At 40.3% G+C, this 18,195-nt stretch overlaps 1 protein-coding gene across 5 annotated transcripts in view; it reads right to left on the bottom strand.

The window, feature by feature from the left end:
- PFKFB2 (6-phosphofructo-2-kinase/fructose-2,6-biphosphatase 2) overlaps nt 1-18,195 on the bottom strand; it is a 655,955-nt gene that overhangs the window by 388,911 nt on the left and 248,849 nt on the right. For all 5 annotated transcript variants that reach the window (XM_044076459.1, XM_044076460.1, XM_044076462.1 and 2 more), the window contains exon 10: nt 13,466-13,570. In XM_044076459.1, the coding sequence (XP_043932394.1) occupies nt 13,466-13,570 (105 nt within the window). The remainder of the gene's footprint in view (nt 1-13,465; nt 13,571-18,195) is intronic.

Here is an 18,195-nt window from a genome sequence, read left to right as displayed (position 1 = left end):
GAACTTTCATTTTGTCACTTTTTATACCTTTTGCCCAAGATGTAACGATTAAACCAGGTGACTGAGGAGGAGAGTAGACTTAATGAAGTCAAATTTTGTAGCTATAGTTGGTGGGACACAGTGTCACCAGGCTGAGGAGAATAGTTGATACTAAGTTGCCTACATTTTGGTTTTGATTGTGGTGATGAAGCTAAGCAGGGCAATAGTAGTAGTGCTGTGGAAGGGATAGTAACCATGCTGGTTAGGCACATGAGATTATTGTCGATGATGAACTGGAGTAGTTGGATCTGTGAATGCATTTTTCCAGAACTTTTGAGACAGGTAATAGTATGGCTATAGGCCTGTAATTAGACAGGTCTGTGGAGTGCTTGCTTTTCTGTATAGGAAGAATATATGTTTACTTTTACAGGGCAGAGCCACAAATGTCCTTAATGAAACTGTTTATTAAGATGGAGAATAGTACAGCTAGGGCATTTTCTGCCTTTTTAATATATTCTGAAGGTAAGCTATTGGGGGTGAACCTGGCAGGCTTTAGTTAGAGGCAAATGCAAAAGACAAGAACAACTGGAATCCAAAAACGTACCATGGAGCCCTTGTACCAGCAACAACAAGTAGGTAGTCTTAACGAATTTATTTATCACAAACGTTTTCACAAAGGTGCAGCTTCCTCAGAGAAAACAAATTAACAATGAGGTAAAGTGCACGCTTTTATACAAAGCAAAGGAAATGACAACATGATAAGGTGAAACTCATTGTAGTAATTGGTAAACAAGTAGAAGCCTTCACAGGAACAACTTGTTCCTCAAAGAGAAAATGCAAACATTAATTCATGTTAGTAATAAGCATTTCAAAGTGTGGAATGTTACCAAAGAAATAAACATAAAATTTAAAATGACATATTTAAAATTCTTAAAATATGTGAAAGAAATCATAACGTTAAAGTAAAAATTCAACATAAAAGTCATTCAAATAGCAACTCATAAAAGTAAGTATAATATGCAGTAATGGATTAAATCTTAGTAAAAGTAATGGTAATCCATTATAAGTATGAACCATAATGAGCAACTGTGTACCTTAAAGATATTATTGTATAAACAACAATAATAACTAAAATCTAGGCAATATTTAACATGAGAGGTGCTACAACAAAGGCACGTCACATGAAGTCAGAAACAAAAAATTTTGTATGTTTTAAAAAGTCTTTATGTATGCATAAGAAAGTAAGGAATATCTACAAAGGGCGGGGGTGGGGGCTGGGTACTATCTTAAATAGCTCCTCAATTTGAGTACTGCTGAGATGTTACAGGTTTCCGTTAAACCGGGTAGCAAAATGCGTCTAAGCGCAGTTGCCACTCCAGTTCACGTACTTCTAAGAGTAGAGTTATTGGGCCTCCCGGATGTTATTGGTCACTTGATCTATGGCCATAAAGAGAAAGAGTGCCCAGGGTGGTTGGCAATGTGTTTAGCCAAAGCGTTAACGTCAGAGTTTTTCTTAATTGCACACATATGCTCATAGACACGGTCCCTAAGTCTGCGGTCAGTCTTTCCCAGATAAAATGAGGACAGCAATCACAAAGAGCCAGGTATACAACTGATCTACTTTCACAGTTGAGTGGAGCTTGGATTAAAACTTCCTGTCCCTTATAGTGTAGGTCTGCCCTACCTTCATTTTGTAACACCAGTTGCAAAACCACATGGGTACATCCCTGTGCTTGTTAAAGGTTTTTAGTTAGGTCCCTCTGTAGAAGTTCCTTAAGATTGTTGTTCCTCTTGAAGACAAAATTAGGACAAGGGCCTAATTTCTCAGAGAGGCCAGGACTCCCCAAGATAAATTGCCAGTTTTCTTAATCAATGCAGTGGTAGTCTGAGTGTTAAGACTAAATGTGTGGACGTAACTAATGGCAAAATCAATACATGGTTGGTCAGAGAGATGTCATTAGGAGAGGGGGAACACTCAATGGGTGACAGTAGTGTGTTGTTAGAACTAAGGTCAAGTAGTACATGGCTTTGCAAGATAGGTTTATAAACCCCATTTATCCTTTTGGCTGTAACTTCAAGCCTAATTTCATCAATGAGATTCCTCGGGTAACCCCTATTAAGGAACATGTTACACAAAAGTGTGCATTCGTTCTGAAAGGTGTCAAAATCACTACACATTCTAACAGCCCTAACCATTTGGCCCTTCACAATAGATTTCTTTTGTTTGAAGGGATGGTGGCTTGTGAAGTGCAGGAACGAATTACAGTAAGTTGGCTTTCTGTAAACACAATTTCACAGACTTGGAACTAAGGGAGGAATTAGTTGAGTTACTTTCCCTTGGTTACACATTTGTCCCTAGTAAAATGGGTGACATATCCAAGGAACTTATTGAACTAAAATGCTTTGTCCGAAAGTTAAATTTCAAGTTACTGTTTAGCAATGAAGTTGCCTTGCCACATGATTCTCTCAAACTACCGAGTGTGTATAACCCCCCCATCCACCCTTCTCTCCAGCTTTTTGAAAGGATCTGTGAAGCAGACATCAGACATTCCTTTAAGGCATGTAATAGTTATACCGAAACTCCTCGGTATAACATTACTAAAGAACAAGTCTCCCTCTTAGATGAATTATGCCATTACCCAGTTCGAGTAGTCAAACCTGATAAAGGGGGTGGACTTGTAATTATGGACAATTCACTGTATAACGAAAAAATGCTCGATGTCCTTAACACACCTGCCTATTCCCCTGCTTCTCTCAATGAAATACACCGTACCCATAGTATGATGAGGGGCGTCTTCCGTGACTTGTTCTTGCAGGGTAAGATTGACATAGAAACTTACAATTACATCGACATCTCTATGCCAAAGATTCCAGTCATGTTTGGCATCCCCAAGGTCCATAAGGATGCCAATAATCCCCATGCGTGCTGGTTGATGGTAGATCATCTATGACATATCCCAGCGCCAGATTGGTAGACACTATCCTGTCTAAATACCTGAAGGACCTTGGGTGTATGTAAAGACTCCTGGTCTTTTTAGACAACTTCAACAACATTCCGTTCGATGATGGGAATAATTTTCTCACCATCGGCGTTGTTGACTTATACACTCCATTCCACACCAAGAAGCTGTGGAATGGATTTCCTCCTGCTTTTAGACTGTGGAGCACCACAGACTGAAATTGACTTGGTTACAGAAGTCTTGGACATAGTCCTTTCATGTAATTACTTCCTTTTGATAAGGATTACTTTTACAGAAAAAGGAGTGGCGATGGGCTCGCCTTGTGGGGCCTCAGTCGCCAACTTCTTTATGGGTTTTGGGAAAAGAACTTCCTTTTTCCAGTGAAAGGATGCAGACAGTGAAATTTTACACACGTTACCTGGATGATATTTTCATCCTCTTCCATGGTAATGACACAGAAGCCGTAGACTTCTTACAGTTTCTAAATGGTACTACTGACTTCTTGAAATTCACTTCTAATTTTCACCTGTAGAAATCGATTACCTCGATGTAAAGTTGAGAAAGGAAGGGAACACCTACACATCTTGTGTTTACAGAAAGCCAACTTACTGTAATTCGTTCCTGCACTTCACAAGCCACCATCCCTTCAAACAAAAGAAATCTATTGTGAAGGGCCAAATGGTTAGGGCTGTTAGAATGTGTAGTGATTTTGACACCTTTCAGAACGAATGCACACTTTTGTGTAACATGTTCCTTAATAGGGGTTACCCGAGGAATCTCATTGATGAAATTAGGCTTGAAGTTACAGCCAAAAGGATAAATGGGGTTTATAAACCTATCTTGCAAAGCCATGTACTACTTGACCTTAGTTCTAACAACACACTACTGTCACCCATTGAGTGTTCCCCCTCTCCTAATGACATCTCTCTGACCAACCATGTACGTGATTTTGCCATTAGTTACGTCCACACATTTAGTCTTAACACTCAGACTACCACTGCATTGATTAAGAAAAACTGGCAATTTATCTTGGGGAGTCCTGGCCTCTCTGAGAAATTAGGCCCTTGTCCTAATTTTGTCTTCAAGAGGAACAACAATCTTAAGGAACTTCTACAGAGGGACCTAACTAAAAAAACCTTTAACAAGCGCACAGGGATGTACCCATGTGGTTTTTGCAACTGGTGTTACAAAATGAAGGTAGGGCAGACCTACACTATAAGGGACAGGAAGTTTTTAATCCAAGCTCCACTCAACTGTGAAAGTAGATCAGTTGTATACCTGGCTCTTTGTGATTGCTGTCCCTCATTTTATCTGGGAAAGACTGACCGCAGACTTAGGGACCGTGTCTATGAGCATATGTATGCAATTAAGAAAAACTCTGACGTTAACGCTTTGGCTAAACACATTGCCAACCACCCTGGGCACTCTTTCTCTTTTATGGCCATAGATCAAGTGACCAATAACATCCGGGGAGGCCCAATAACTCTACTCTTAGAAGTACGTGAACTGGAGTGGCAACTGCGTTTAGACGCATTTTGCTACCCGGGTTTAAACGAAAACTGTAACATCTCAGCAGTACTCAAATTGAGGAGCTATTTAAGATAGTACCCAGCCCCCACCCCCCCCTTTGTAGATATTCCTTACTTTCTTATGCATACATAAAGACTTTTTTTAAAACATACAGATTTTTTTTGTTTCTGACTTCATGTGACGTGCCTTTGTTGTAGCACCTCTCATGTTAAATATTGCCTAGATTTTAGTTATTATTGTTGTTTATACAATAATATCTTTAAGGTACACAGTTGCTCATTATGGTTCATACTTATAATGGATTACCATTACTTTTTTACTAAGATTTAATCCATTATTGCATATTATACTTACTTTTTTATGAGTTGCTATTTGAATGACTTTTTATGTTGAATTTTTACTTTAACGTTATGATTTCTTTCACATATTTTAAGAATTTTAAATATGTCATTTTAAATTTTATGTTTATTTCTTTGGTAACATTCCACACTTTGAAATGCTTATTACTAACATGAATTAATGTTTGCATTTTCTCTTTGAGGAACAAGTTGTTCCTGTGAAGGCTTCTACTTGTTTACCAATTACTACAATGAGTTTCACCTTATCATGTTGTCATTTCCCTTTTGCTTTGTATAAAAGGGGCGTGCACTTTTACCTCATTGTTAATTTGTTTTCTCTGAGGAAGCTGCACCTTTGTGCGGCGAAAACGTTTGTGATAAATAAATTCGTTAAGACTACCTACTTGTTGTTGCTGGTACAAGGGCTCCATGGTACGTTTTTGGATTCCAGGCTTTAGTTAGAGAGTATATATATATATATATATATATATATATATATATATATATATATAATATATATTTTTTTTTTTTTAATGGTTGCAGTGGGGTCAGATTTTTAGGCAGAATGGAGTAAAGTTATATGGGGGTTCTATGGACAGTGATATTTAGATAAGAGAGATTATACTGAACGTATGAAGTAGTTATTGAAAGCGTCAGCAGTACCGTGAATATGTTTTTACTTTTTATTTATTTATTGTCAATGGAAGGGGTTGTTGAGAGATCTAACCAGGGTGTAAGAGATAGTTGAGTTTGTATAGAACGTTTTCGTGTCTAGGTTTACCAGTTTTTAGCGGTATTTCTGAGTTGCTTATATGACTGGATTTGTTTGAGTTTCGTTGCACCCATGATTTCCATGCTTCGTCTAGCTAAATAGTGCGTACAACAGTCCAGTTAAACGAGTTTAGGCTATTAATTAAAGTATCTTTGAGAGGAGGAGAGATTACACACATGATTACAGTAGTAAGATTTTTGGTGCTATGTCAGTTTCTTAGCATAAGACGCCAAGTGGTCACCTAAATTATCTCGAATAGTGTCACAGGATGCCATCTTATTTGGTGAGTTACTGTGAACCCAAGCAATGGTAGAGTGCCAGTCACTAAGCTTATTATAATGGGCTGCAGTAAAGATACATTGAATAAACGCAAATAGATTTAGGCTGTTGTGTGAGGAATTATTGTTTTTAGTTTGCCAACTGATGTTGGCATCGCCCACTAAGATTGTTTCATAATGGATATTGTTAGAGGACTAAGACAAGAAGGCTTCCATGTTATCAATATTGTTGCCTGCGGGGATGTATAAGGCCATTTTAGCTAAGTCTTATGTTTATCTGGTTTAAGTGATACAATAAGAATTTCTGCATTAAGGAAATGGGAGGTGTATATAGGAAGAACATATATGTCATAGGAGTTCTTAAAGATTATGGCGATATCAGCTGCCTTTTTTGCTTTTCTGTCTAGTCTAAGTATGTTGTATCTTGGAGGAATTATTTCATCATCCCTAATACCATACTACAGCCAGGTTTCAGTGGCCATAATAATGTAAGGAAGATGACGGGCAGCTTGGGAGTAGAATGGGATAAAAGAGGTCATAAGAGGTAACTAGAGTATTTTTTTCAGCAGATCAAAATATTAAGTCTAAAGTAGGAGAAAAACCTGCCATAGTCTATAAGAAAGATATTTGTTTTAAGAATTTGCTAGAAAGTAATAGTGTTAGAGTAGCTGAAAGGGGTATGCACAAATGTGGAAGATGCCACCAGTGTAACTTTATTTTAGAGGGTGAAGGTGTAACAACAGGTACTGGTCAGTATATTAAAACTACTATTAAAGGTTATTGTTTTACTTCTGGGGTGGTTTACATAGCAGTTTGTCAAGCATTTCAAATGTTCTATATTGGTAAGACCAAGGCACCATTTAGAAAGAGGATTTACCAACACCAGTATGACATTTCAAGGCTAGATGAAAAGAATGCACTTGCAAAACATGTTAAAAACCACCATGAACATTGTTTTAAATACATACCTATGAAAAAAGTAGAAAAGGGTCCAAGAGGGGGACACTTGATTTATTTTTGCAGTATAACGAACTAAAGTGGCAAATAAAGTACAGTGCCAGTGTACCCCCCAGGGCTCAAGGATGTGATCTCTATTAGTTGTGTTTTAAAAATGAAAGCTGGCTTTGCTTTTTTAAAGTATTTTCTGTTTAGAGTATTTTAATTCAACTATATTGTTTTGCTGTATGTTTAGAAATAATATATGTACTATGCTTTTAAGACAGGCTGGGTTGAAGCTGATTGATCAATTGAAAACATGATTTTTTATTTTATTATATAAATAGAGAAAGTAGTGTTTTTTTTCATTCTGAAGTCATTTATACCATTGACGAAAGCACTAAAGTGTGTTTCAATAAAGAGGAGCCATCGTCTTGCAGCTTGTCTTTTGGTTCGTTTTTCTAATTTTCCTGGTTTGGAGTGTATTCTTGTCTTTTTTGGGGGTAATTAAGGGTCTTCATGGTCCTTGTAACCTCTCTTATCCTTGCATCAGAGGGACAGATTACTGTTAACCTTTCCCTATCCAGTCTCATGAGTGCGTGTCAGTATGTCTGACAGTGCAATAACCAACAGCAATGGCTTCACTATTCACCGCAGGCCTATGTCACCTTAGGAGTACAGGCTTGTAGTATTGGTAATTCATTGTTTAAGTGTGTCACAGTATAGCTGTGAGTAAACTAACTAGTGTGCTCCTATACAGTTCAGGTTTGTTAGGTTGGTGCCTGGGACCCCTTAGCAGTCCATCTCAGCATATGATGGTTTGGTGCTACGCTGATGCTTACTTACAGTGGACACTTTCCAGAGATGGGCTAAAATAGTCTGCCTTCCAAGTAGGACTGACATAAGAGTTATTGGAGGTAGAGAACAGATTCTGATAAAGTCTTAATTTATGATGTAAATTAATAAAGCATATTTGTTTAATAAATCTTTAACTGATCATTTTTGTCCTGCTGAGTCATTCTTGTGGCGGATCAAGTGGATTTGTGGATTATTGGGTTAACTTCTCTTTGCTGCTATTTTTGATTAATAAGGATATCACACGGCGAAGTTTTCAGATACTACTATAATGATAACATTTCTGCCATTATGACGAGTGGATTAAGGCAGTCTTACAGCATACCTGGGTTAACATTTTAAGTTTTCTCTTTGTTAATAGTTGTTGGGTTTTTTTTTTGTTTGCGTATCGTGTCTTCACCATTTAGTTCAGTTTTTTGTTTTTTGTTTGACTGGTTCAAATAGATATATTTTTCTCTCACGTATATGTTACTGTCCCTGCATTACCCATTCCCCTCTATAGAGTGATCGATAATAGTTGTAAGTGTGATTGTTTGACAGCACTTCCACGTGCTGCTTTCCAATCTGTTGCTCTTGTCACCTGGACACCAGATACCCATCAGTAAACAAATACACTCATTCTACTCCTGCATGAACAACACAAACCTGTTTGTTTTATGCTGCTATAACAAGCTCTCACTAAGCAGTTGTCACAAATCAGTTGCTGGAAATACATCAAGATGCACTTTCAAGGCTGTATTTCAGATACTATATATGTGATTATATTCTGATTTCAAACCGCGATTTGCTTTGATGAGGCATTCACTACCAGATCATTAACCAAAGCATGTTTGGACTTAGACATCTAAGTTCAGGAGAAATGAAACTATTATTTCTTACCTCTCCCCCAGGGTAGTAATAATGATATGAGAAATGAAACTCTATTATTTCTTACCTCTCCCCCGGGTAGCAATAATGATATAGGTTCATAGGTAGGTACTAGGCTATCTGCCCAAAGGCATTTATAAGCCTAGCTAGAATGTGTTGGCTTTCGCCACCCCCTTAGATTAGTTCCCTGTGCCTCTGTCAGCAGAGCCACTGAAGTGATCCCCGGGGTAAACTTTCTGTTTCCCATCCACTCGTCAAGGTTTCTCTTGAAGAGTGCTAGCGAGGAGCTCTACCTCATGTAGATTGGAATCTTGTTCCAAAGCATGAGAAGTCTCCGGGACAGGAATCTATCCCTCCAGCACGTGCTACTTATTGTTGTGGTGAGGTTTAGATCCCTAGAGCGTGTGGCTCGAGGGGATAAGGCTTTCTTTAGGTGGAGCATGTCCATCAATTCTGGGTTGGACATGGCCTTGTATGTCAGGCAGAGATCACCTCTGAGCAGGCGGTATGCAACCGAGTACAGCTGAAGTTTCTTCAGTCGAGCTGCATAGGGCATCTGTTTGAGGCCAGTGATCCTCTTGGTGAGGTACTTTTGTGGTCTTTCCAGCTGTTGCAGGTGTCTTGTAAGGTACATCCCAAATGGGGCGTTGTACTCTATGATGGGTCTGATGAGTGATGAGTAGAGGGGCACAATGACCTCTTTTGATCAGGATGCAAACCCTTTTGTGATTAGGTGGGCCACATAGAAGGATTTTCTAACCACTTTGCAATGTGATTATCAAAGGAGAGATTACTATCTACTTGGGTCCCCGGATCCCTTATTACTTTTTCCGTATTTAGGGGACTACTACCTATGTGGTAGTTTGTAGGTACTTTGTTATTTCCAAAGGGAATAACTATGCACTTTTTGGCATTTAGCTTGAGGCCATGATTTTGACACCAGGTATCCATCTCAGTGAGACCCTTTTGGAGGACGTCTGTGAAAGCCGGTGAGTCAATTATAGCCCCTAGTTTGCAGTCATCTGTGACTTTGGTCAGCCATAGTCCTCCTGTGCTTGTCTGTACCTCTGAGAAGTATATGACGAACAGGAGGGGTCCTAGGACTGAGCCCTGGGGAATACAATTTGTAACCGGTATAGAGTCAGACCTAGCTCCCGCAACTCTTACCATGTGGGTTCTGTCTGTGAGCCAATTGGCAACCCATCTTGTGACATAGGGGTTTATGTTCAGGCTGGTGAGCTTGTCTATAATACCAGAATGGGGAATGGTGTCGAAGTCCTTTGAGAGGTCTAGATAGGCTGTGTGTACCACCTTGCCCTTGTCTATAGCCTTGGTAACTGTCTCAAAGAAGTTCACCAGGTTTAGGAGGCATGATCTGCCCTTAACAAAGCCGAACTGGGTAGGGTCCAGTGTTTGGAGGTTCCCAATGTCTCTGTTAATGAGTTCCATGATGATGCGCTAAATAGCCTTGCAGACCAAGCTAGTCAGGCTTATAGGGCGATAGTTCTTGGGGTATGTTGTGGCTCCACCTTTGTGGAGCAGAATAACCATTGCTGTGCACCACTCTATGGGTACGTAGCCTGTGGAGAGGCTGAGTTTGAACAGTGTGTTTAGGTGAGGGGTTAGTTCATCTTTGAGCTTGTGTAGGATGCAGCCTGGGACACCATCCGGTCCCACTGATGCTGTGTTTTTGGCTCTGGAGAGGGCTATTTTAACCTGAGTGTCTGTGATTTCAGGGGCTCTACATTCTTCTGGTATGGTTATGGGCCCTTTTGGGGATGGGGGGGTGAAGTTTGCACTGAACCTTTCTGCCAGGATGTTGGCAATATCGATTGGTTTAGTGTATTTTGTGCCATTCTGCACTAACTCCGAGCAGATCTGAGCATTGCCACTTAGATTCTTGACATAGCTAAAGAATGCCTTGTGGTTATCTTTGGAGTCCTTGGAAAGTTTTCTTTCAAAGCTCGCCTTGGACGATTTTATGAGGGATCGTAGTTTCTTGCTGATACTGATCAGGGAAATCTTCCCTTCTTAGGATTTTACTCTTTTCTGTACTAGTTTCCTCCTTCTATTGTATAGCTTGTTTATGGCAGGGGTCCACCAGACTAGTTTCCTTTTCTTGGAGGAGTGAGTCTTGGTTTTGCTTGGGATAGCATGATCCATGCATTCTTGTAGGTGCCCGGAGAATGCATTAGTAAAGGATTTTGCAGCTTGGACAGCGCTATCCTTTAGCATGGGGGCTTTGAAACTTTCCACCTCTGTCTTAAGTAATGTGAAGTTTGCTTTTGAAAAGTTTTTCACAATGGTTTCCTTGTCTGGGGATGGGGGCGGAATGTGGATATCCAAAGTGATTTGTTTATGGTCAGATCTAACAAGCGAGGGGTTAACCTCCGGTGTGGAACACCGGTCGCCCATGTTGGTGATGACCAGGTCCAATATGTTGTCACCTCTGGTGGGAGTGTTGACCAGTTGTTCCAGGGTGTTTGAGTTTATAAATTCTATGAAATGTTGGGCATGGGAGTTAATACTTGAGTAGTTCTCCCAGTTAATGTTTGGGTAGTTGAAATCACCCAATATTAGGGTGTTTGTTAGGACCTTTATGTTACCCAGTGTTTCCAGAAATGCGGAATGGGGGTCCTGGGACATGGTGGGTTATCTGTAGCAAGCTACAATTTGAATTGCAGTTTTGCCCATTGTTAGTTGCACGTGGATAATCTCTGAAGCATCGTGCTGTGCCACTAACCTGGAGGTGTGGGTATCCTTGATGAATATGGATACGCCCCCGCCTTTTGTATTTCGGTTTCGGTTCTGTGGCCAAAATGTATGGTATGAGTTGTAGCCTGGTAGTGCTGGGGTGCTCTCTGGAGCCTTAAACCAGGTTTCTGTTACTGCACATATATCGATTTTCTCCATACTGAGGAGTGCCTCGAGTGCTTGCATTTTGAGGTTTAGACTTCTGGCATTGAGTAGTATTACCGTCAGAATTTTGTTACTTGTGTTATTTATGGCTGTGGGTTTGTTTTTTGAGCCTTGCCTAAAAAAGGCACCATGGGGGTGGCAAGAGCCTTGGCCAGTATTCGAAAGCCTAAGGGTGACAGGTGCAAGCTGTCTGTAGCGAAGCAGCGCGGCTTGTCGAGCATGTCATCCCAGGCAGACACTGGATCCCCTTTGAATGACACCAGAAACTTAGTCAATTGTTGAAATTGATAAATTTTTCCTTATACTGTCGTATCATTCTTGGTGAGGGCAGGATGCTACTCAGGGTCAGGGTCATACCGGCCTGGGCTACGTGATCAGAGAGCTCTTCCATGTCTCTTTTCATGTAGTCCAGGGAGGTATGGCTCAGGTCATTCACACCAACATGGACAATGACAGAGTCGTATTTGTACTTGTTCTGGAGTGACCTGAGTGCTTGTGTTATGTGGCAGATCCTGGCACCCAACAGGCAGCTAGCAGTAACCTTCTCCTTATTCAGCCTAGTGAGTGGGACATCAGTGTGCCTAACTATAGAGTTACCTATTACTAGTATGTTGGGTATGTTATTTTGCCTTGAGGGCTGTGATTGCGTGGCACACTGGTTTTGTGAAGTATGTGTTTCATGGTTTGTGTTGGGGGGGTGGAGGATGCTTGGATGTCTGCTTTGGAGGGCTCTGTTGCTTTTGCAGATTTTTATTTAGAGCCTCTGAGTATATTTTTGTGTATTTACGTGTGTTTTTTGCCGATGCTGGTTTAATGGGTCTATGTGAGACTGGTGGTGTGATGCCAGTATTTCCCTTGGTGGTAGGAGGAGAGGGTTGTCTGTGTACATGAGGCAGTTGTAACATTGCCTCAAAATGCCCAGATTCACCAGATGGACTGGAGAGTACACCTGAAACTGCCCTTTGGACATGCCTGGATAGGTACAGTAAACTGTTTTACTGAATGGCTGGTAAGGTCGAATAGAGAGCCTTGTCCTTCTGTAGTGCTAGGGTTTATAAGTGCTTGCTATGAGTTTTGAGCAAGTGCCGGGCTGAGAAATGAATGGCTTGAGTGCATAAGTTGAAAGTTTGGAGACTTTGTGGAGTCGGGCATAGTTATACCCTAGCTAACTGGCACTGCCCGGTGCGCAAAACTGGGCAAATGTGGTTTTTATAGCAGGAAAATGAAAGAGAGAGAAATTAGCTCAAAATGGCCAATAAAATACTACTTTCTGGGCTGAAACCACTCCTCCAGGGACACATAGGCTGCTCAAAGCTCCCCTCTCACACAGGTGAACAGAGAAACTTCCTTCTATCCAAGTAAGGTATGGGCAAACACAGAGATTTGTAACACATATGAGAAATTAAATTCTGTTATTTCTTACCTCTGCCCCAGGGTAGTGATAATGATATGAGAAATGAAACGCTATTATTTCTTACCTCTCCCCCAGGGTAGCGATAATGATTTGAGAAATGAAACGCTATTATTTCTTACCTCTCCCCCAGGGTAGCGATAATGATATGAGAAATGAAACTCTATTATTTCTTACCTCTCCCCCAGGGTAGCGATAAAGATATGAGAAATGAAACGCTATTATTTCTTACCTCTCCCCCAGGGTAGCGATAATAATAATATGAGAAATTAAATGCTATTATTTCTTACCTCTCCCCCAGGGTAGCGATAATGATATGAGAAATGAAACGCTATTATTTCTTACCTCTCCCCCAGGGTAGCGATATTAATATGAGAAATGAAATGCTACTATTTCTTACCTCTCCCCCAGGGTAGTGATAATGATATGAGAAATGAAATGCTATTATTTCTTACCTCTCCCCCAGGGTAGCGATAAAGATATGAGAAACGAAACGCTATTATTTCTTACCTCTCCCCCACGGTAGCGATAATAATATGAGAAATGAAATGCTATTATTTCTTACCTCTCACCCAGGGTAGCGATAATGATATGAGAAATGAAACTCTGTTACTTCTTACCTCTCCACCAGGGTAGCGATAATGATATTTGTCTTGATCCCGCAGAGCAAAGTCATCAGGATATTTATCCTGGATTTCTTCATAAGTCATTTCCTCACACACACCCTAAGAGTTAAAGCAGAATTCTAGTAAATTATCTTTGTTATTAGCTTATAAAAGACATTATCTGGTGAACAGCATGGTATGACAATACAAATATAGTTTAGGCTTACACATGGCTCACACTATCATGACAGGAATGGCAAACAACAAGACTCCCAACTCAGGGAAGGCTTGCTTAATGTCCCACAAGTACACAGTCACTTAACCATGGCTGCTGTCACAGATGTGGGATATTCCACATTTGTGCAGTCACTTAGGCATGTGTGAATGTCCCAGCTAGTATAAGCTCACTTTAGCATGACCGGATGTCCCAACTAAAACAGTCACTTTAGCATGACTGGGTATCACAACTAGTACATGCTTACTTTATGGTCACAACTAGTACATAATCACTTTAGAATGACTGGATGTCCCATTAATACATGGTCACTTATCATGACTGCATGTCCCACTCCTACATGATAACTTAAGTGTGGAAAGATGTCGCAGTACTATATGACCATTTAAACCTAGCTGTTCCACTACCACACTGTCACTTAAGCATGGATGGCTGTTCCATTACTACCTAGTCACTAAAGCATGTCTGGTTCCCAGTATAGTGTGGTCACTTAAATAATGGATGAATGTTCCACCACTAGTCACTTAAGCATGGCTAAATATCCCAGTACAGCATGGTCACCTAAGCACAAATGGTGGAAGCTGTATCTCTTATTTCAATTCGTATTCAAGACACATGGTCCTGGCACACTGACCTGAGAAACATAAATGACAAAATACCATAGAGAATTCCTGTTACTGTATCATCCTGTCAAAATATTAGCAAAACTTATAGTACTCATTTTAAACATACTCCAGGACCAAATTAGTGGAAGACATTCAAGAAATGACACTTTTTACTATGAATTAGGAGGAGAATTCTTACATATACATAAGAGGTAAACAAGCATTTGAAATATGCAATGCTGTTAAACGTGCTAACATACAGTAACATGGATACTTGATTTAGTGTTCTTACAAATACACAAGTTGTCCTCCACTTTTCAACAGAAGTGTTCTTCAAGTCACCAGTTAGACTGTCGGTATTAAAAATTTGGAAATTAAAGTAACAGACTTGTTAAGTAATGTCTGACACTAGACAGCTGCATTCATTGATAAAGTGTGGCAATCCCATGCATACTGCTATATACTTAAATTATACTTTCATTAGACCACACACTGCAAACATTGAACTTCATCATTAAATGAAGCTATCCAATGTCTTCAACACTTTCCTGAAAGGTTTGCTGCTTTTAATTCTCTTTCTCTTCTTAATTAGATTTTTATTGGAAGTTAAGGGAGGGTTATTTAGATAATATGATATTATCTCAGACCTCAATCTTCCTTTAATGCAGAAATCCTATTTACCATTGTGGGATGAATCAAAAAGTTCCTTAAATGTGTCCATTTAAAGACATAAAGAAGTGTTGTTTCTTTCCTAGAACTTGTTGATACCCTTGAAGCCCTATTAATCAGATAAATGATAGCATATATTTGTACAATCCAGGCTGGCTGAGCTGGACTTGGTTCTTTATGAACTGCTCCTATTCTGCATGCCCATCTCTTTCCACCCATCCATTGCAGAGGCAATTTTAAGCAGTAAACTAAATGATATAATATCAAAACAATATGAAGAGATGGAGATATGCAAAACATTAGACAGGGATTTCCGATAACATTTGTAGTATTGTTTTTACCCTAGAAGCACAGTTCTAATCAAAACAAATTTTACTAAGACAGCACATTAATGACTACGCTTCAAGGATTTCTGACCATTTCATATGTCAGACACTCACAAAGCATTTTTCATTATCCATAAAAATATTTCAGTAGTCAGACTATTAATATTTCTCATCATCTTTCTACAGTCACATATTCTGCTCTTTACCCCTGCAGTGTATATGAATTAAAAAATTACATTTATGTTTCTACTTCTCCAGATACATTGGTTCACAAGTATTTTTTCACTCAAGCATCCTTTTACTAAATGATAACAAGCAGGTAGGTGATGTACACCCAGTAATAACGTATGAGCAATATAAAGCAGTGTATAAAATGATCACTTATATAAATGGCCATGTTCCATATAGTCACACAAATATATTGAGGAAACATTCACCAACATTGAATTAACATAGAAAAAAAGAAGTTATGTCTTACCATAATGTTCGATCTCAAAAAAAGGCACAGATGTCCAGAACTAGCAACAGGAACAATGATGATCATCATTGTTCCTGTTGCTAGTTCTGGACATCTGTGCCTTTTTTTGGTGTCGTTGGTTTATTATTGGTTCAACAGTTTATAATGTTCAATCTGTGTTGTTGATCTTCTTTCATTCATCATTGATGTGTTTGGTTCCAAGCCCTCGGAACCGAAATGGCCAAATACCAAGCTCGCGCCAGCCAAAAACTCTTGAGCTAAGTTTCTACTCACAATGCCCTTCTCCCTGTGACCTCAGATCGAGTTTGCCCATGTTATACAAGTAAAGCAGAGGCCATTTCTGCGCAAATGCCCTAAGACACCACTTGGACCCAAAGTATCCGCCTGGAGACTTTGGCGGGGGAATGAGGGTGGGAAGAGATGAATGAAAGAAGATCAGCAACACAGATGGAACATTATAAGACAGAACTTCTTTATCTGATGTTGTTAATCTTCTTTCTATTCATCAATGATGGGACAGAATCCCCAGCTACCTTGTAATCCTTGGGCGGCCCTTATGGAAGAACGTTCCTGAATACCACTGAGCTGAAGGCAGGTCTCCCTCTGGTGACCACATCCAATTTGTAATGATTGATAAAAGTGTAGGGTTTAGCCCAAGTGGCTGCTGCACAGATATCCACGGAAGCCCTGGAATGGAAGGCTACAGATGTTGCCATAGATCTAGTCGAATGGGTTTTAATTTTCTGTGGCATAGGCTTTTTTGCAAATGGCGTATGCAATCCCTTAGCCATTTTGATAAAGTGACCTTGGAAACAGAATTTCCCAATTTAGGCCCAGAGAAGGAAATGAAAAGTTGGTCAGTTTTACAAATTACTTAGGTCCTGTCTAAATAAAATATCAATTGTCTGTGCACATCCAAGGAATGTAGACAGTATTCCCCTTTATTAGAAAAAATTGGGAAAAATACTGGTAAATCAGTAGTCTGATTGATGGAAAAATCAGAGACAGCTTTGGGAAGGAAAGATGGATTTGTCCGCAGTGATACTCTGTCTTTGTGAAAGGTCAGATAGGACCTTTTGGTGCATAATATCTGAAGTTCAGAAATTCGTCTGGCTGACGTGATGCCCACCAGGAACAGGGGTTTCCATGACAAGAATTTGAAGTCACACTTTGCTGCGGGCTCAAATGAAGGTTGAGTCAAAGACTGGAGAACTAACGTGAGGTTCCATGGCTCTATAGGTTGTCTGACTGGAGGCCTAATCTGGGAGACCCCTTTGAGAAATGTTTTGCATAACCGAAGTGAGATGAGAGAAGAACTAGCCAATCCATTATGATAGTTTGAAATAGCCGCTAGGTGTACTCTTATGGTAGAAGCCGCAGGTCCATCCTCGAAAAACTGCTGTGACTGTAGCTGAATACAGCTCTAGCATGTTTTTCTTTGACCAAATAGAGAACCTTTTCCATTTGTCCAGATATAGTCTTCTGGTGGATGGTTTATGAGAGGCCAGAGTAGTGTCACAAACAGATGAGGAGAGATCATTCTGCCTGGCAATTAACGGAAGTGGAGAAACCAAGCTGTCAGCTTGAAACTTGACAGATTCAGATGACTTAACCCTTGGGGGTGGGAAATTAGGTCTGGAAGAGGGTCCAGAATCCATGGTGGACATAACAGATGAGGCCGAAGAAAGGAGAACCAAACTTGTCGAGGCCAAAAGAGGGCTATGAGGATCACTTTGTATTTCAACCAAATAGCTTTCTTTATGAACTGGGGTATCAGAGGAATGGGGGGATAGGCATAAAGCAGTCCCATGGGCCAATCGTGAATCAGAGCGTCCCACAGGGACTCCCCCCTTTGCAGCTGCTGCATTTGTTGTTTGATGGGGAGGCAAATAGGTCACAGCAAGGCTGGTTCCAATGGCTGAAAATTTCTGCCGCTACTTCGGGATTAAGAGACCACTCGTAAGCCAGGAGAATACATCTGCTCAACTTGTCTGCAATCATGCTGGAAACCCCCAGGATATGCATTGCTATCAGAAAGTGGTTGGAAGCTATTGCCCACTGCCAAATTCTCATGGCCTCTTGACACAGGGGATAGGACTTGGTTCCTTCTTGCTTGTTGATACACCAGACTACCAACATATTGTCTGACTGAATTGCAATCGTTCCAGAAGGAAGAACAGGTTGGAATGCTTGCAACACTAACAGCACCACTCTCATTTCTAGAATGTTGATATGCAGGTTGGCCGCCAATGTGGACAATGCGCCTTGGACTGTCTTTCCCTGGAAGTGGCCCTCCCACCCTACCAGGGAAGCATCCGTGGTCACAATGGTTTTGGGTTGAGGAGGTTGGAATGGATGGCTCCAAAGTTCTGTGTCTGGCCTCATCCACCAAAGAAGGTCCTGCTTGAAAGAACTGGTTATATGAATTTGAA

This window comes from Protopterus annectens, chromosome 7.part0 (assembly GCF_019279795.1).
Source record: "Protopterus annectens isolate FY-2018-M chromosome 7.part0, PAN1.0, whole genome shotgun sequence".
Classification (NCBI taxonomy): Eukaryota; Metazoa; Chordata; order Ceratodontiformes; family Protopteridae; genus Protopterus; species Protopterus annectens.
The sequence above is the reverse complement of the archived record's forward strand: the minus strand, read 5'-3'. Positions and strand labels throughout refer to the sequence as shown.